At 42.5% G+C, this 21,248-nt stretch overlaps 1 protein-coding gene and 1 long non-coding RNA gene across 3 annotated transcripts in view; one reads left to right on the forward strand and one right to left on the reverse strand.

Moving 5' to 3' along the window:
* The window catches only part of LOC138353691 (uncharacterized), a 236,081-nt gene that overhangs the window by 33,679 nt on the left and 181,154 nt on the right, over positions 1–21,248 (reverse strand). The gene's annotated exons all lie outside the window — the stretch shown is intronic.
* Psa (puromycin-sensitive aminopeptidase) overlaps positions 5,352–21,248 on the forward strand; it is a 58,027-nt gene continuing 42,130 nt past the window's right edge. The window contains exons 1-4 of one of the 2 annotated variants that reach the window (XM_069307034.1): positions 5,352–5,476; positions 9,573–9,729; positions 17,919–18,160; positions 19,079–19,229. In XM_069307034.1, coding sequence (XP_069163135.1) covers positions 9,607–9,729; positions 17,919–18,160; positions 19,079–19,229 — 516 coding nt within the window. In that variant the 5' untranslated portion in view covers positions 5,352–5,476; positions 9,573–9,606. Of the gene's footprint in view, positions 5,676–9,572; positions 9,730–17,918; positions 18,161–19,078; positions 19,230–21,248 lie in introns of both variants that reach the window. The other variant, XM_069307033.1, reaches the window with a different exon arrangement.

Below are 21,248 nucleotides of genomic sequence, written 5' to 3' on the forward strand. Positions count from 1 at the left end.
AGATGAGAAAGAGGAGAGGGCCAAGTATGCTGCCCTGAGGAACACCAATGTTGATGGGTAGGGTGGGAGAAATTGTATTATTCACAGAAACATACTGGAGCCTGTCAGTAAGGTAGGATTTGAGGTATTGTAGGGAGTGTCCTCTGACTCCATAATGATGTAATTTAAGAAGAAGGTTTTGGTGGTTGACAGTATCAAAAGCTTTACGCAGGTCCACAAATAACCCAACAGGGAACTCATTTTTATCAAGAGCTGTATGAATCGAGTTAAGCATACTAATAAGTGCATCGTTAGTGCTTTTTTTGGGTCTGAAGCCATATTGGCAAGGGCTAAGTATATTGAGTTTTGCTAGATATGAGTAAAGCTGCTTATAGATCAGTTTTTCAAAAAATTTTGACAAGTTTGGCAGGATTGATATAGGTCTGTAGTTGTTAACATCTGTGAGATCACCACATTTGTGGACAGGCGTTACTCTCGCTTTTTTTTAGAATATCTGGAAAGGTTTGGAGTTCAAGTGACTTGTTGAAGAGCAAAGCAATAGCAGGGGCTAAAGATCTGAAGGCTTTTTTGTAAATTAAAGTTGGTATCTCCTCAAGGGCACCAGACTTGGTTTTAAGGGAAAGGATTATCTCATTGACGTCAGTGGAATTAATAGGCTTTAGGTACAGAGACTGTGGATAGTTACCTGTAAGATAGTCCTTAATGTCAGTACTGGAAGATGGAATATCATTTGCAAGGGATGAACCAATGGAAGAGAAGAACCTATTGAACTCAATAGCAGAATCAGAGGCTGAAAGCTGACCATCGTTATTAGACAGGAGAGTCGGTTTGTTATTTAAAGACTTCTTTGATCCCAATATTTGAGAAATTGTTCTCCAAGTTTGTTTAATGTTGCTCTTTATTTGGGTAAATTTATCTTCGTAGTATTTAGTTTTGGCTCGTCTAATTATCTTAGATAGCAATAATGAGTAATTCTTTGAGAATTCTTTGGAGACAATTCCTAACCTATACTTCTTCTCAAGGTCATGTTTTTTATTAATAGATTTAAGTATTCCCTTTGTAAGCCAGGGATTGTTAAGCCTTAAAGCCTTAAAAGCCTAAGCCTTAAAATGCATGATACATGGAAAAGAAACGACTTCTCTTACACTCATGGGGTGGGCGACCAGACCCCTAAGTTGAATTGTGATGGAAGACCGGGCTCGGTAGAATTTGCGACATTGGGCCCAGACCAGACTATTCCCCCCCCCCCCCATGCTCCCATCCCTCCTCTGTGATAGGGTCGAGCCCCAAGCCCCCAGTGGTGACCATGCACCTCGTTCCCTGGCTCGGCTCAGTCTTTCATTATGACTACTGCTCCTGCTACCCCCTCTCTGGGGGTTCTCAACACTGACCTCGCCACGGCCGTACTCACACGATTCCCTCCTGTACTTATACGTACCACGCCTTGTTTGGTCCTGCTACGAGGACAAAATACTATCAAATCAAATAAAATCAAATGTTTATTCAGGTAAAGTACATACATACAAGGTAAGATACAATCATTGATGGATTTATAGAGCTAGTACATACAATGCCTAAAGCCACTATTATGCAAAATGTTTTGGGCAGGAAAAACACTGAGACTAAAACTTAATACTAATTGAGATTAAAGTATAAATTGTGTTGAAAAATAAAAAAAAAGGAGGGGGGGAACATGGCAGAAAAATAGCAAATATACAATTTGGTCAACAAACAGCAATGTTTAAAATAGTAAAATGGCTTACAAAGGGAATACTTAAATCCATTAATAAAAAACATGACCTTGAGAAGAAGTATAGGTTAGGAACCGTCTCCAAAGAAGTCTCAAAGAATTACTCGTTATAGCTATCTAAAATAATTAGACGAGCCAAAACTAAATACTACGAAGATAAATTTACCCAAATAAAGAGCAACATTAAAAAAAACTTGAAGCACAATTTCACAAATATTGGGATCAAAGAAGATTTTAATTAACAAACCAACACTTCTGTCCAATAACGATGGTCAGCTTTCAGCCTCTGATTCTGCTATTGAGTTCAATAGGTTCTTCTCTTCCATTGGGTCATCCCTTGCAAATGATATTCCATCTTCCAGTACTGATGTTAAGGACTATCTTACAGGTAACTATCCACAGTCTCTGTACCTAAAGCCTACTAATTCCACTGACGTTAATGAGATAATCCTTTCCCTTAAAACCAAGTCTAGTGCCCTTGAGGAGATACCAACTTTAATTTACAAAAAAGCCTTCAGATCTTTAGCCCCTGCTATTGCATTGCTCTTCAACAAGTCACTTGAACTCCAAACCTTTCCAGATATTCTAAAAAAAAAAGCGAGAGTAACTCCTGTCCACAAATGTGGTGATCTCACAGATGTTAACAACTACAGACCTATATCAATCCTGCCTAACTTGTCAAAAATATTTGAAAAACTAATCTACAAGCAGCTTTACTCTTATCTAGCCAAACACAATATACTTAGCTGTTGTCAATATGGCTTCAGACCCAAAAAAAGCACTAACGATGCACTTATTAGTATGATTAACTTGATTCATGCAGCTCTTGATAAAAATGAGTTCCCTGTTGGGTTATTTGTGGACCTGCGTAAGGCTTTTGACACTGTCAACCACCAAAACCTTCTTCTTAAATTACATCATTATGGAGTCAGAGGACACTCCCTGCAATACCTCAAATCTTACCTTACTGACAGGCTCCAGTATGTTTCTGTGAATAATTCAATTTCTCCCACCCTACCCATCAACATTGGTGTTCCTCAGGGCAGCATACTTGGCCCTCTCCTCTTTCTCATCTACATTAATGACCTTCCAAATGCCTCCCAACACCTCAAACCCATTCTATTTGCTGACGACACAACCTTCATTTACTCCAGTCCTAACCCCCTTGCTCTAAATGCCACAGTAAATACTGAGCTAAATAAAGTCCATCTTTGGCTAACTGCCAACAAACTCACCCTTAACATTGACAAAACTTTAGTCGTCACATCAACAATGGGTTCGAGATCGACCACAAGTACAATTTCTAAATTAAGCAACTGACATATGTGGAGAGCTAGTGTCACAATTTGTATGTTTGTACTGCACATCGCCCCCCATCCAGTGGGCAGCGGTGGATAGATTACAATCACTTAATTACTACCTACAGTTTGCATACGTACACGTAAACTTACTCTGAGTACGTCAGAGTGAGAAGAGAAGCAGAGAAAAGTTTTGAAAATGATATAGCAAACAAAGCCAAGACCGAACCAAAGCTACTCCACAGTCACATCAGAAGGAAAACAACAGTGAAAGAACAGGTATTGAAACTTAGAACAGGCGAGGACAGGTATACAGAGAATGACAGAGGTGTGTGAAGAACTCAACAAGAGGTTCCAGGAGGTCTTCACAATAGAACAAGGTGAGGTCACTGTGCTAGGAGAAAGGGAGGTATACCAGGCGGCCTTGGAAGAGTTCGAAATTACGAGAGAGGAGGTCAAGAGACCTGCTGGATCTGGATGTTAGAAAGGCTGTTGGTCCAGACGGGATCTCACCATGGATACTGAAAGAGTGTGCAGAGGCACTTTGCTTGCCACTCTCCATAGTGTATAGTAAGTCACGGGAGACCTACCAGAAATATGGAAGACGGTGAATGTGGTCCAAATATACAAAAAGGGTGATAGGCAAGAGGCACTGAACTACAGGCCAGTGTCCTTGACTTGTATACCATGCAAGGTGATGGAGAAGATCGTGAGAAAAAACCTGGTAACATATCTGGAGAGAAGGGACTTCGTGACAAATTGCCAACATGGGTTCAGGGAGGGTAAATCTTGCCTTACAGGCTTGATAGAATTCTACGATCAGGTGACAAAGATTAAGCAAGAAAGAGAGGGCTGGGTGGACTGCATTTTCTTGGATTGTCGGAAAGCCTTTGACACAGTACCGCATAAGAGGCTGGTACATAAGCTGGAGAGACAGGCAGGTGTAGCTGGTAAGGTGCTCCAGTGGATAAGGGAGTACCTAAGCAATAGGAAGCAGAGAGTTACGGTGAGGGGCGAGACCTCAGAGTGGCGTGAAGTCACCAGTGGAGTCCCACAGGGCTCTGTACTCGGTCCTATCTTGTTTCTGATGTATGTAAATGATCTCCCGGAGGGTATCGATTCATTTCTCTCAATGTTTGCGAACGATGCTAAAATTATGAGAAGGATTAAAACAGAAGAGGACTGCTTGAGGCTTCAAGAAGACCTAGACAAGCTGAAGGAATGGTCGAACAAATGGTTGTTAGAGTTTAACCCAACCATATGTAATGTAATGAAGATAGGTGTAGGGAGCAGGAGGCCAGATACACGGTATCATCTGGGAGATGAAATTCTTCAGGAGTCGGAGAAAGAAAAAGACTTGGGGGTTAATATCACGCCAGATATCCCTGTCTCCCGCAGCACATATCAAGAGGATAACATCAGCGGCATATGCCAGGCTGGCCAACATACGAACGGCATTCAGAAACTTGTGTAAAGAATCATTCAGAACTTTGTATACTACATATGTCAGGCCAATCCTGGAGTATGCAGCCTCAGCATGGAGTCCATATCTAGTCAAGAATAAGACTAAACTGGAAAAGGTTCAAAGGTTTGCCACCAGACTAGTAGCCGAGCTGAGAGGTATGAGCTACGAGGAGAGACTACGGGAATTTAACCTCACTTCGCTGGAAGACAGAAGAGTTAGGGGGGACATGATCACCACATTCAAGATTCTGAAGGGAATTGATAGGGTAGATAAAGACAGGCTATTTAACACAAGGGGGCACACGCACAAGGGGACACAGGTGGAAACTGAGTGCCCAAATGAGCCACAGAGATATTAGAAAGAACTTTTTTTAGTGTCAGAGTGGTTGACAAATGGAATGTATTAGGAAGTGATGTGGTGGAGGCTGACTCCATACACAGTTTCAAATGTAGATATGATAGAGCCCAATAGGCTCAGGAATCTGTACACCTGTTGATTGACGGTTGAGAGGCGGGACCAAAGAGCCAGAGCTCAACCCCCGCAAACATAACTAGGTGAGTACATAGTTATGAACCGGCAATTGCACTACGGGACCATATTATAACCAAATTTTTTAGTGAACATGAAGACAGTATTAACATTTAAGTGGGGCTAAATAAATCATCACATAATCGTTATTATTTCTGACTGTCTTACAGTAATTAACAACAATTAGCTAGTTCTGGCCTTGATATTTTAATTTAGGTAAGTTGTGTCCACGATTCTGGTGTGTCATTTAACAGCGACTCGCTGAGAGTCAGTCGACGAGTCGTAACTGTTCAGTCTCCACCAATGGCAATGCAGCTTCATACAAAACTGTGACGTGATTGGTGAGTAGCGTCTGCATGGCAAGTAAATATCGAGAGCCAGCATCACTACTTGTTACTGCTATCTCAGGAGTGTTGCCGGCGACCTGTGTGTAATGTAAGTCATATTTCCGCTGTAAAAGAAGGTTTACTGGTGGGTTGTTGGTACTGGTGAGGGAGGTAAGGTCGGGTGTGAGGGGCGGGGGAAGTGGTCAGTGTTGGAGGAGCAGCGTCGAGGAGCACTGACAGTGAGGACAAGTGTCACACTCCACCACCATGACGTTTGCCTCCTCAACACACCTGCTCACAACACTTCTGTAAGTCTCTTTCCACTACTTTCTTGCATTCAGTTTTTTTTACATAATTAGGAATTTACGTTGACTATAATTATATGTAAATAACAAGCCTTGTGTAAATAACAAGCACAAGGCTGGGCCTTATGTGGGGGTTCACAGACTGGGTCCGTCTCTCTCTCTCCTGTCCTCACATAATTGTGCTTGCGGGGGTTGAGCTCTGGCTCTTTGGTCCCGCCTCTCAACTGTCAATCAACTGGTGTACAGGTTCCTGAGCCTATTGGGCTCTTATCATATCTACATTTGAAACTGTGTATGGAGTCAGCCTCCACCACATCACTTCCTAATGCATTCCATTTATTAACCACTCTGACACTGAAAAAATTCTTTCTAATGTCTCTGTGGCTCATGTGGGTACTAAGTTTCCACCTGTGTCCCCTTGTTCGTGTTCCACCTGTGCTGGAGAGTTTGTCTTTGTCCACCCTGTTAATTCCCCTGAGAATTTTGTAAATGGTTATCATGTCTCCCCTTACTCTTCTGTTTTCCAGGGATGTGAGGTTCAGCTCCTTTAGCCTTTCCTCGTAGCTCATACCTCTCAGTTCCGGGACGAGCCTGATGGCATACCGCTGAATCTTCTTTAACTTTGTCTTGTATTTAACTAGGTATGGACTCCAGGCTGGAGCTGCATATTCCAGGATTGGTCTGACATAAGTGGTAAACAGGATCCTGAACAATTCCTTACACAAGTTTCTAAAGGCAGTTCTTATGTTGGCTAGTCTAGCATATGCCGCTGATGATATCCTTTTGATGTGACTATGGGTCGCAACTGGGTTCTTTGATGGTAGAACCAAAATGATAGTGGCCGACCCCAAGTCGGTAGTACGCTTTCAAGAAAGTGGCTATGTAGTACATAAAAAAAGGAGGGAATGAACAAAACACTGTTCCTTCCGTCAATGTATTAAATATCTTTCCACCACCGTTAAGTATATATATATATGTACACCGTCACCATAAATAATATATAAAGAACAGATAGGCTATTTCTACACCTATGTACAATCCTTTCGCTCAGGATATCAAACGTGCTCACGTGCAGAGTTCATCAATCCCCAGTAGTTCTTCACTGCCCAGTAGTGTATCCAACCTTACTGGGAAGAACACCGGCGAGTTCACCTGGGCCAGCCCACTGACAGTGTCATGAAGTGCCTGTACCCCAACGACCACTCTCCAGCTACTCGCTGGCAGAGTACCTCAGCCACACGCTGAGCGGGATCACAATACAGGGGTCGTGATCCCCTGGCAGCAGTCTCTAGCGACCAGCTAGCAGCACTACTTAACAGGCACCTCCCTTTCGTCAGTCTCTTCCCTAAGCTAGTCCCAAAGGTACGCCAATCTTTTCAACACTAAAGCACTAGCAGCTACCACACTGCTTCATCGGCAGTGGCTTACTTGATCGTTTCCAGGACCATGTAGGGAGACTGGACTGCCCAAGATGAACTGCCGTCTGCAGTACCGCTGCCCCCCAGGCGTCACCTCTGTGGACACACAAAGTCATCAATGACCTAGCCAGTACTGGCAAAACTAGGAAATACCACTAACCCACTGGGGAGTTGACATTGTGCTCTGTAGCACACACTAGGTGGCGCTGGTCTTGATTCGCCACCTCACCAGAGGTCACTCACAACAACCCCTCTGGCTTGACCAAGGCAGGAATCTTTAGCCATTTGCAAGTACTAGATAACCACCACCAGATGGCATTGTCCACATTACGTACTATTCCCCGGGAGTTTGGGTGCGGACTCTTAGATGGTGCTGGAACTGCCACTCTACCCCCCGACAAGGGCGATGAGTCCGTAACAGAGGCTCTGGGGACAGGTTCGGTGCGATATCAATCCCCAGATCTCTCTCTCTTTTTGACTTGCAGGATTTCACCTCCCTTTCACCTTTTCACCTTGTGTTCAGCCTCCTGCTCCCTTCGCCTAATTTCATTACCTTACACTTAACCGAGTTGAACTTTAGCAGTCATTTTCTAGACCATTCCTCCAGTTTGTCCAGGTCATCCTGTAGTCTCTGTCTATCTTCATCCGTCTTGATTCTTCTCATAATTTTTGCATCATCAGCAAACATTGAGAGGAACGAGTCTATACCCTCCGGAAGATCGTTTATATGTATTAGAAACAGGATGGGTCCAAGTACTGAGCCCTGTGGGACTCCTCTGGTGACATCTCGCCACTCTGTCTCCCCCCTCACCGTTACTCGCTGTTTCCTGTTGCTTAAGTACTGTACAGTACTCCCTTATCCACTGGAGCACCTTCCCTTTTACTCTTGCCTGTTGCTCCAACTTTGTTAACAGCCTTTTATGGGTTGGTTTATGCATTGCTCCGGTTGCAGTCCCGCCGTCAGCCGTTTTTGAGGGGGACCTGGGTCACTAGGCGGTTGCTCGAGCAGTTGGCGGGAGCCTGAACTTTGACTTGCTGGTTTACCCACTGGGCAAGGTTTGACTTTGGAGGCTGTTCTGGTATCTTCGGGGCAATCCCTTTCACCTCTTTCGTGACTGCTGGGTTCGCACCCCGGTGTCTTTAAGTCAGTTGCCGAGTCACCGGCTTCCTCTTTGGTTTTTTTTGGGTTCAGTGCCATGGTGTCTTCCCACGCTCGATGCGTTCATGGACGCCTTGTCTATCGGCTGGGGCTTTGTGCCCAGCGCTCGCTAGGCTGGCCAGATTCGATGGGCTCTGTCCTTTATTTGGGCTCGCAGCATGGTGCAGGAGTTTGTGGCTCTGTGACTGGCTTTGTGGTGGATTGGGCTTCCTCGAGGCACTATGATCCGGCTCCATTCGGACTGCACCCCTGTAGTTCATTGTCTCAATTGGGGGAGATGGGGGTCTCTGTGGTCCATAGTTCTTTGGGGCTTGTAGCTTTGTGTAGCTCTTCTGCCAAGTTCTCTGGGTTTAGCTCTCCGCACCGTTCATATTCGGGGGGGGGGGTTATCCAACGTCCTTACAGTTGGCCTGTCACGCTCCATTCCCCTTTACATGGAATTGACAGTTGACGCCGCCGCCTTCCTTTGACTTTGTCAGATGTACAGGCGCCCAGTGGTGGATCTCTTCACGACGGCTTAGTCTCCGCATCTCCCATTATAGGTGGCATCTTTTTCTAGACTGCGAGGTCTTCGCGGTAGATGCTTTCTGGCCGGACTGGTCAAGGTGGGGGTCCTGTACCTTCTTTCCCAAGTCCAGCTGTTGCTTTGGGTTCTGGCTCGGCTTGAATCATATTATGGGAGGGTACTTCTCTTGGAGTCTTTCCACAGCTCTACCTCTTTCAGCAGATCGGGCCGGTGTTACCTTGCTGTAACTAGTGGTGGGGCGCTAATAAGCGGGCACACTAGTGGGATGCCAATTTGCTTGTGTGTTTCTCTTTTGGGGGGAGTTCTTTGGCTCTGTTCAGACATAGGTTGCAATCTTTACCAGTTGGGGTTTGTATTGTTTCGTCTATTTTTCTGGGTGCCCTCCTCGGTTGCTGGCAGACATGACATACTCTAAATGTAATGTGCTCATAATTGCCATTGCTCCCTGCGCCTCATAGTGGACCAGGTTCTGGCTTTGGTCTCCGGTAGACATACAGAACTCCCGTGATTGACACCAAACTAATATGGCACATGTCAGTTTGGATAGCTTCAGGGAGCCTCCAGGATTCGCCCATAAAATGATGTTTCATTATATTTAACTCTGGTTTTGTTTTTATCATTTAATGTGCTTTGAACCATACACTGAAATTGGGCTCTGAGCATTCCAATATCTACTGTATATGCCTGCATACCTTTTAGTATAGGTAATGTTATCTTGACTGATACTTGACATTTTGATAGCTAAACTACTGTGTAAATATATTGGTTATTCATCACTCATAATATGCACTTTTCAGATTATTGCTCGTTGCCACCACCACCGCCACCAAAATGCCAGAGCCGAAGCCATTTGAACGCCTCCCTGAGAATATTAAGCCCACTCATTACAAAATCACACTCCAACCAAATCTTGTAAAATGTGTATTTCATGGCTCTCAGGAAGTTGATATTGAGGTATGTGTTTTGTGGGGGGGGGGGGATTCTTGTACTATATAGAATATCCTTTAGCAGGTAATATGATAAAAATTTTCTATCCCCCTGGGAGAACGTATGGAAATAGTGAAGTTGTGTAATAAACTCTTCTACTGAGGATTGACCTCTTAACCACTGCACTGCTCTGCATTGAAATATGACACCCCTGTGGTGTGCCAAAAATAAATTGTTTCAAAGAAAATTACTTTCTCTTATACAGTACAGTATTGTGAAAATGGAGTCTCTGATCACAGGGAAAACTAGACAAAAATATTGTATGTGACGTACTTTAGCAGTGATGGAGCTGAAAAGTTGAGCAAGTTATGGGCTCTGAGCGATGGAGTGCTTGGGGTCACTAGGCCCCACCATCCCGTGGGGCAGCAGTTGCAGCGAATATAATGTTTCCACAATTATTTTGATGTTTCTCATTCATTTCATCTTTTTTTTTTTCTGCTGTAATATTATTCAAAAGTGTAATTTTTTTAATTTATATAGTACAATGTGTGGAACATCTATATGCTCAAAATTATAGAGCTCATATGTGACATATTGTATTCTACAATCAAACAGTGTTTGCTGTTATTACACTATATATATACACACATTGTATATACCTATCTTACATATGTGTTCACCATAATAAACCACTAACTTGGTATGGTGAGCCCAAAAAACAAAAGTGGGCTGCACACCCAGTCAACCCTCCCTCCCTCCAACACCTAACTCACCAACATTACTCCTCCCCATAACATTGTTTGTGGTTTTATTACACTATTTACATGTTATATATAGTATCTACACATTTTATTCACCATAACTACCCAACTAAGCTGGTATGGTGTCCAAACAGCATAGTAGCCACTATACACTGCATGACAAGTCATACAGCAGCCAGCAGATGACACTAAGAGACAATGCAAAATCTTCCCTCCCTCCTTCCTCGCCAAGATTACTCCTGCCACCATACTACGCACATCGCTAATTCTCACCACAATCCTGCTATTATCAGAATCCTGGTCACTAAATCCTGTAAATGAATAATTTTCCACAAGTTTATTTTGTAAAGGAACATGAAGTCGTTTCAAGATTCTTAGATGGACGAAATAATGGCAGTGTGCTGTGAACATCTTGAACAGCACTGATTCACTGATATCTGAACATTGTACACAGTCTTTATTAGTCAGGCTCTTCTGTAATACTATCATGCTAAATAATACCAGTTACATATATATTTTGACATTTTTAAGCGATGCTGTTGTTACAAACTGAACAGCACTGTTGTTAGCTCATGCTGTATTCACCTAGTTGTTCACCTAGTTGTGTTTGTGGGGGTTGAGCTTTGCTCTTTCGGCCCGCCTCTCAACTGTCAATCGACTGTTTACTAACTACTATTTTTTTTTCCACACGCACACACACACACACACACACACACACACACACACACACACACACACACACACACACACACACACACACACACACACACACACACCCACCCTCCCCCCAGGAAGCAGCTTGTGACAGCTGACTAACTCCCAGGTACCTATTTACTGCTAGGTAACAGGGGCATTCAGGGTGAAAGAAACTTTGCCCATTTGTTTCTGCCTGGTGCGGGAATCAAACCCGCGCCATTTCTGGCACCACATTTCTGGCACTATGTATGTTGATGAAACATTGTGGAAAACACGTCATCACTGATTATTGGAACAAAGACCATTGTGTTCCTACACCTTTGTTCGGGAAATATGTGTCGAGACAGGTTTGTGATACTCCTCATTTTGCAAGTAATGAAGACCGGACAGAGGACGATAGACCTTGGAGGGTGAGGCACATTCTGAATGAACTCGTTGGAAAGTTTAGAGATTTCTACGTGCCAGCTCAGAAGCTGGTGATTGATGAATCTCTTGTGCTTTTCAAAGGATGTTGTCGTCTTCAAGTAATATATTCCCTCCAAATGCCACAGATTTGTATTGAAATTCTTTGTACTCTGTGACTGTAAAGCAGGAATTGTGTTAATCACGATAATGTATTCTGCTACCAATGTAGACATTCCCGGTAATGACCAACATGGTTTCTCAGGTAGACTGATGGCACCATGGCTGAACAAAGGCCACAGTTTATACACGGATAACTATTATACAAGTCCCTTGCTATCTAGGTTCTTGCTTGAAAATAGAACTGGAGTGTGTGGCACAATAAAGGCAAGAAGAAGAAATGCCTGCGACTGACAATAATATTGCAGTAGGTGACTGCCAGGTAAGAAAAACTGATCAAATACACTGTGCAGTGGAAAGACAGGCGAGAAGTGAACATGTTGACAACCGTTCACACTGGTACAATGGTGAACAGTGGCAAGGTGAACAATGAAACAAACCATATATAAACCAGATTGTATTATGGAATATAACAAACATGCATTTGGTTGATACCTGTGACATGATGGTGGGTGCTGTCGAGTGTGTATGTAAAACAGTGAAGTGGACCAAAAAGATGTTTTCTGTGGAGAGCCCTTTTGGCTCCCCTGAAGTTATACTGGGCTGATGTGTGTATATTAGACCATGTTGTGTTTGCTTCTTTGCACTGTTGCTGTCACCATAGCCACCGCGCTGCTGTTTGCGCAGCTTTCCCCTTCCAGGAAGGGGGAGCCCCAGACCCTTTGCACTGGCTATCCAACCTCAATTCAGAGGCCTTATATAAAAAAAAAAACATGAAAAACCGTCGACCGGAGGGAGGGGTGCTGGGGAGCTTCCGGGTCTCGGACAGAAAATGGCATTTCATTACATTCAATGCTGCTTTTTCTGTGGAGAGCCCCTTCGGCTCCCCGGAACTACCTACCTAGGAAGAGAGACTTACCTGGAAGGCGGCTGCCACTCGATGAGAAGATGGAGGTAGCAGGGAGGGCCAGTTTGGGGGGAAGGGGGCGGGTCTTGGGGAGGGACCGAGGGTGACCAGCTCCCATGTTAGTCCTAACCGGAAGCTGGTTCACTCGTGCCACCGCCTACTGCTACCACCCACCCACTCTGACCACCCGTCATGCTGCTCATCTACCCACCCACCATCTCCTGACCGCCCTGCTATCCACCCGCTCTCTCTGTGCCTGCCCTGCCACTCACCTCCTTAGTGTACCATCTGCCATCCACTTGTTCTGTTCCACCTGCCCACCCACTCGCCCTCCACATGTCCTTTCCTTACATGATTCTAGGGCTGGTGTTTCTAAAAGATTTTCTTTTCCCTCAACCACTCACCAGCATCCCTGTCCCACTCACCTGCCATCCATCCGGTCCCCCATCCATCCATCCATCAATCTAGTCCCCTCACCATACATCTTGAGGTTATCTTGAGATGATTTCGGGGCTTAGTGTCCCTGCAGCCTGGTCCTTGACCAGGCCTCTTTTTTTTATTACACACCCCCATGAAGCGGCCCGTAGCAGCTGTTTAACTCCCAGGTACCTATTTACTGCTAGGTGAACAGGAGCATCAGGGTGAAAGAAACTATGCCCATTTGTTTCTGCCTCCACCATGAATCGAACCTGAAACCATAAGACTACGAGTCTCAAGCGCTGTCCACTCGGCTATCAGGCCGCCATCCATCCAGTATCCCCACCATCCATCCTGTTGTCCTCCCAAATACAATATTCAAGTGTGATAGTCACTAAGCGGGTGACACTGGTAAACTGAAGCACGGTCACCCATGCCACCAAGAACCACACGCTTGGTCGACCTATAATTGTGTCAGCAAACTCCCAACTCGAGGCCAAGGTCATAAGTAGAGTCAAATTTTCCAACGAAATTGAGGTCGTAACTCAAAAAATTCGTAAGTAGGGGCATTTGTAAGTCGAGGTTCCAGTGTACTATTATTGGCTACTCTTTATAAAAAGTATGAAATTGTGAGAAGTTTTCTTTCCTGAATATGTGCCTGCTCCAGAACTAAGTAGACTTCAGGTACACTGTATTTGTAAATGGTAAATTTTAAACCTAACATGATGCTTACCCTGTGCTGAACTAACAGTTTATATACTGCTGGAAATGCTATGCATGTTAGTGGCTTTACAAGAATGTAAGGACACCAGTGTTATGTACTCTGTCAAATCCATCGTGCCTTCTTGTATACAAATAAATAAGTAACTACTACAGTGTACAGTGGTACCTTGGTGTATCACTGCCCCAAGAGTATGATTTTTTTTTTGTGGTGCTGGGGGCACAGGGCAAGGCACACTTGGTTGTTTACCAGTGTATCCCGTAGAGTGACGACCGCTACTGCGCATGAATTCTTTGTAAAGAATTTAATTGTTTTCTGCATTTGGGTTTCTGAACATAAAAGTTCTTGTTAAATATCACAACCTGTCCTCTTAAAAATAACATCGCTTTTGGCCGTTTGGCCGTATAGCCGAAAGTGGACGTAATTTGAAAATGAAGAAAATAATAAAAATAAATTTGGGATTTTTTTTTTTACAACAACAGTAAGTTAACCCTTAAAGTGCGCATCACGTCATATGACGTGCTGGACGTTGTACCAGTAAACTGCGCATCACGTCATATGATGTGTTGGAGTACTACGCAAGATTTAAACAGCCCGCGGATACACGGGGTTCACCACACCTTCATCAGGGCTCTTGTAAACAGACGCCATTTTAAAAAAAAAACGTGGGCCAAACTCCCGGGTGTTATTGGCCTCAGTATTGAGTGAGCAACCAAGCCTGACGCACGCAGCATGAGCTAACAGCACTGCTGTTCAGCTTGTGACCACAGCATCGCCTAAAAATGCCAAATTATACTTGTTCATGCTATTATGTAGCGATGATATTATTACAGAAGACCCCTGACTATGATAAAACTGACCAGGGTTCTGATAATAGCAGGATTGTGGTGATATTTAGCGCTGTGCGCCATGGAAGGAGGTGTAATGCTGTGGGAGGGAGGGTGGTGGCGATGTCTTTTGACTGTGTGTGGCCACCTTTTATTGACTGCACTCACCATACCAGCTTAGTGGTTCGCTATGGTGAACACAAATGTAGATACTTATATATAACGTGCGTATAGAGGGTATAAACAGCAAGAGAAGGTTTGGAGCCGCCATTTTGGTGAGGGCGGTGGCGTCGTCTGCACGACGCCACCGTGCAGACGACGGTGTTGTTTACTGGTTACCACGATGGTCTTTGGGCACCATACCAGTTTATTTGTACAAGTATGATGAATAAAACAGGTAGATATTTATATATAATGTGTGTATATAGCGTAATAACACCACACAGTGTTGTTGGAGGAGAAATATTAGTGCGTCTGGCCTTGAGGGCGGCCGCCGATCATGCACAGTTATGGTGAACAAAACATGTAGATACTTATATATAACGTCTGTATATAAGATATATAGCGTAATAACACCACACAGTATTGTTGGAGGAGAAATATTAGTGCGTCTGACCTTGAGGGCGGCCGCCGATCAGCTGACTGTGTGAGTAGTCACATCTCTGTGCCTTTACTCACTATACAAGCTTAGATGCACAGTTATGGTGAACAAAACATGTAGATACTTATATATAATGTCTGTATATAGTGAATTATAGCAAAAACATTATTGTGGGAGGAGAATGAGGGTGAGTCAGATGACTGGAGGGAGGGCGGGAGTGGCTGGCTGGTACACGGCGGTCACTCCTCATTACTTTTTGACTCATAATAGCTACTTAGTGGTTCGTTATAGTGAACAAAACATGCAAATACTTATATATAACCTGTGCTTATAGTGTAATAACTGACAAAGTATTTGTTCACTGATTGATGAACATAATTGAATCAACAATATGCACACCATATTTTTGAGTACACCAACGATTCACTCATTTTATTATATAAATATATCAAACTACACACTATTGAATAATATTACAGCAAAAAAAGTATGAAAAATCAATCAGAGACATTGAAATAATTCGGTAATTATCTCTTTGTGGCAACTCTGGCCTGACAGCTTGCGAGCAACAGACCGCCTGGGACGCACGCTGAGTCAGCGCCTATAATTTGCCAGACTTCCCCGCCCTATAGCGGGCAATATATGCCACTTACGATTTTTTTATTATTTTTCCCGTGATCAGTGAACACAAATTAACAGGTTAGAAAGAAAAAATAATTTTTTTTTTTTTCAAAATGACATGCGCCTGTGGGGATGGCAGGATATTAGACCCCGAGCATGTTAAGGGTTAAGGGTCCTCTGGTAGCTAGGTGGGCAGGAAATTCTTGTAAAGTTTCAGAACGTTATGAAAAACGTTAATTGAAAGTTTCCTCTTCTAACCTTACCGAGTAAGTCGGACGACTCAACCAGAAAACGGGACAGTACCTCACTTTTGTGAGTAGATTTCATTTCAAATTACGTCCACTTTTGGCCATAGCGCGCATACGAGTGACGTTATTTTTAAAAGGACGGGTTGAATATCACGCTGTGGGTCCCAAGAAAGTCAATGGTAAAGTTCAACCTAAGAAAATAGGTGAGGATGACCATGGATGGAAAAACAAGAGATCATTCATAGTGAATGAATGTGATGTCTCACTACAGACAAGTGTTAAAACATAGGGAAAAACGAGCGTCTTTTAGGCAGATTCTCAGTAAGACAAGCAAGCAGTGAGCTGCAACCAGGTCCTAGTGGTATGCTTGCAAGACGTAGGAGAGAGTGTACTCCCCCAAAGTCATCGCTGCCTGATGTTATAATGAAAGGGGACCCCTTTCCAAACACTAACACCTCTCCTCCTCCCCACCTCCTCACTGTCTTCCATACGCCAACAATAGTCCTCAATTAAGTTAAGATATATTTTGTACTACAGTACAGTATGTATGAGTGGTATTTTGTATAAAATGTATTTTTAACACTTTCGCGCTTTAGATTAGAGATAACTCGTCGCTTTTTTTTCTTACGATTCCGCATAACAGCCTACTTTTCTCGTCAATCAAAAAAATATTTCTATAAATTCCATTTTTTAACCGAAATGGATGGGGATACTTTTGTTTTGTAGAGAATTTATTTGCGAATTTTTTGGTACCAGAATGAGTATTATATCACATAAACTTCTATGAGTAAAAAAAAAAATACACAAAGTATGTTTGGGGGTGTGGCGAGCGTGTGGCAGTGGGTTCCCTTTAGCCGTTGATATATCCAACACGTGGGAAATATTTGTATGTGTTATGTATATGTCTGTGTAGGGAATTTTACTGCGATCACTGTCATACAAATTATAAAATGTTTCAACAAGTATAAACATGACAAACATCAAACGAACGAAAACAATGCGTTCGTTTCTGCCGCGAACGCATACTGAGCGACGTGGTTCTATATTTGGCGCTTCTCTTACACATGCTTTGTACAAATGTTATACAGTTCATCTTATAGAAAATTTTATTGCGAACACATTGGTATAAAAAAGAAATACGTACATAGAAAAGTAGGGTCAGGAAACGTATAAACTTTCCAAGCATGATTTCCCCCCTGTGTTTTCGCCAGTGCGCTCGCGGCTAACTACTCTCCACTTCACACACTCTTGCGGGTGGGCAATTACCTATATTAAACATTCATATGCATATGTCCGTGTAGAGAATTTTATTGCGATTCCAATGACACCAAAATTAGCGATGTAGGACAACTGTAGGCTTCGCAACCATTAAGAGAGTGGAAACATTTTGTTGCTGTTTGGCGCTCTCAGCGAGTGATCTGCATAGTTTTTTATTTGGTGTTGATAATCCTTATGCTTTGGCGGCATTTTATAGGTATGCTCTTATAGACAATTTCATTGCGAACACAGTGATACCAAATTTAAATACGTGCGCCTTCAATTGTTGTCAGGACAGTCAAAAGAGTGTACACTTTTTCGGTCTTACCGCGTAGGCGAGCGAAGTGCCGAAAGCATCTGGGGTATTGTTTTTTTTTGAGCGCCGAGAGCGCGAAAGTGTTAAGTTAATATTTTTGTGTGTGGGGGGGGAACGGATTAATTAAATTTACATTATTTCTTATGAGAAAAATCGTTTGTGGTTTATGATTTTTTGGTGTACTACACGTCTCTGGGAACGGATTAGAATCGTAAATGAAGGTACCACTGTATTTAGAATTATTTGGTATTGCTTTTGACTAATGCATTATACTGATAAAACTTTTTCAGTGATTTTTATTTAAATATTGCTGCACTTACAGATTAAGGAAGCTTCAAAGCAGATAAAGTTCAACTCGCTGGACTTGACTTTGCGAGACGTAAAGGTAATGCTGCCGTCCAAGGAGGTGCTTGTCCCTATTTCTACAGAAATTTCTACAAGCAATGAGATGGTAACACTTGCATTTGCGGAAACTTTGCCAATTGGATCAGCCAAATTAAGTGTGTCATTCGATGGAGAACTTAATGACAAAATGAAAGGGATGTACAGAAGCAAATATTCATCGTAAGTACTGTAAAACATTGTAAATACTGTACTTTGAAGTTGGTTTGATAGGTTGTGCGTGCATACATATGATGCATAACATTTATATTAAAGCTATACTGCTTGGTTGCTTTCCTAAAGAATCTGTGTTGGCTGGCCAGGATTGGTATTAAAAGGTCAGGCAGAGCAATATTCAGACATCAGTGTTAGTGTTTAACTTACCCCTTAGGGTAAAACTGGTGTTACACAGCAGTATATAATATGTGAACAAGGTAAAAAGGACACCCCAGAGAGCTTGAAATACAAAATAAGGCCTTGTTTAGCCTTGCTAGGAAAGTTTATGCCTACCGAGTGGTATTGGGCAGGGGGGGGGGGGGTTGATGGCATTCTGTTTCTTGATATAAATATTGACGATTGTTTATATTTCTGTGGGGAGCCCCATCTGCTCCCTGAAGCTATCCAAACTGATATAGTGCTGTACTATTTGGGGTCGTCACACTTTATGGCACTATATTTCTTTCAGATATTAAGTGCATACGTAAACATTTAAATTCTATACAAATATTTATTTCACGTGTAAAAATAGAATTTAAAATTTTCAAATTTTTAGTTCACTTGGCCTCTAAACTTTTTAATCTAGTTCATCAGTTTGTCATTAAGCATTTTCCCTGCAACTGGGACACTTGTGGCAATGATCTCTAAAATCTTCACTTTTCTATAACCCCCTTTCCTTCGTTCCAACCCTTCAGGCGAGTACTTGTCAACTCCACCATACTCAGTCTTCTTACTCCACACCCATGATCTCTCTCTCTCCTTCATAATTTAGAATTATTGTTCATATTAAATTATACCTAATAAAAAAAAATTCTTTGTATCGACAATCCACATTAGTGTCTGTGATTTCTTAGCATGTAAGCTTGGTTCCATTTGTGTTAACAGAGCGAATGGTGAAGAACGCTATTCAGCCGTCACGCAGTTCGAAGCTACAGATGCCCGTCGCTGTTTTCCTTGCTGGGATGAACCAGCACTCAAAGCTACATTTGACATAACGCTTGTGGTGCCACATGATCGTGTGGCACTCTCTAATATGGTAGGAGGTTTTCATATTTTTTGTGAACATATGCATGGATTTGCTTCAGTAATTGAATGGTAAATGCTGTATTAGTGTAGGAGGTTTTTAAACTGGGATATGCTTACATGGTGTTCTCTGGTGTATACTAGTGTATCGGGAAGTACTCAAAACAGGGCTAACCTTAGGCCAGTTGAACCTATTGGACCCAATGGGGCCCTACTAGAGGCTTGCCATCTCTAGCTCTGAAAAGTAAATGCACAGCACAGATTGGAGGATTCTCTTAAGAATCATTCTGATAACTATTGTATTCCTCCAGTCTTCATCTACTCCTGTTTTAATTACAGTACATTTAATCTCATGATCTAGAGGGATAGGTAGGTTGATTATAGTTTATGAGCGCCTCAAATTTTATACTCTATACGATATTGTTACTGTACTCCATTGTGTGCGTGTTAGATGTGACTTACATTTGTATGCTAAACAAAACAGTGACCAAACAAATGTCTAAATAGTAAATAAATTTAAACTTGTATGTAGTAACTTGTATACAATTAATTTTTGATCTGCTAATAGAAATGGCATAGGTCTCGGGATACTCGGGCAAGAAGTGAAGCAGAATCTTTGGCTAACTAATTGAGTGATTGGAAGTTCACAATTACACAGCAGGGAGGAGAGAGACAGAAAGGTATTGGAGAAAGGTGCCGTGGACAAATGTAAAACAGATCCAGGCCTTTTCTATAAATTCAATAAAAGAAAGCTTCATGTGAAAGATAAAATCCAGAGATTGAGAATGGGGAACAGGACTACTGAGAATGAAAAAGAAATGTGTGAAATGCTAAATGAACAGTTCTAAAGTGTTTGTACAAAATGAGGATTTCAGAGAAGTGGACCAAATGCCAATTCCAGAGCATGCCATAGAATACATAGATCTCTCGAGAGAGACGAAGTGGAAAAATTACTCAAGGGGCTAGGAAGAAATAAAGCAGTTAGACCTGATGGAGTTTCACCTTGGGTGCTGCAAGAATGTGCAACTGAACTGAGCATTCCACTCCAAATAATATTCCTGACATTCTCGTGCACAGGAATCTTAGCAGATATATGGAAAAAGGCAAAAACAGTACCAATCTATAAAAATGCTAGTCGAAAGAACCTCTAAATTATAGACCTCTATACAGAGATACTACAGGAAAAGGGTGGTTGGGTTGACTGTGTCTTGCTGGACCTAAAAAAAAAAAAAAAACTTCACAGTCCCACACAAGATGCTGTTCTGGAACATGCTGGAGGGGTGACGGAAAAATTATAGACCAGTTGCACTAACACTGCACATAATAAAAGTTTTTGAAAGAGTGATTAGGAATTAAATTTCTAGCTTTATGGAAAATAATGAGCTACACAAGCCAGGGCAACATGGATTTAGAATGAGAAGATCCTGTCTGTCACAGTTACTCAACCACCATAACAAAATCACAGAAGCTTTAGAAGAAATGCAAAATGTAGATATTGTACACACAGACTCTGTAAAGGCATTCGACAAATGTGACAATGGAGTGATAGTACACAAAATGAGGTCAATAGGAATAACTGGCAAAGTAGGACGCTGGATACTCAATTTTCTGTTGAACAGAACACAGTAACAGTCAAATAAAATATTCCAAGCACAGTTAAAAGCTCTGTACCTCAAGGTACAGTCCTTGCACCACTGCTTTTCCTTATTCTCATATCAGATACAGACAAAAATACAAGTCACAGCTTCGTGTCATCCTTTGCAGAAGACACAAAAATCAGCATGAAAATTACCTCTGCTGAAGACATTGAAAAACTACAAGCAGATATTAACAAAGTTTTTGATTGGGCAGCAGAAAATAACATGATGTTTAACCCTTAAGTTGCACAACCCATCATATGATGTATTGAGTGACTTGCTATAAAATGCGCATCCCATCATATGATGTATTGGAGTACTACGCAAGATTTAAAAGGCCCGCGGATACATGGGTTTCACCTCACCTTCATCAGGGCTCTTGTAAACAGACGCCA

Source organism: Procambarus clarkii, chromosome 59, assembly GCF_040958095.1.
Source record: "Procambarus clarkii isolate CNS0578487 chromosome 59, FALCON_Pclarkii_2.0, whole genome shotgun sequence".
Taxonomy (NCBI): Eukaryota; Metazoa; Arthropoda; class Malacostraca; order Decapoda; family Cambaridae; genus Procambarus; species Procambarus clarkii.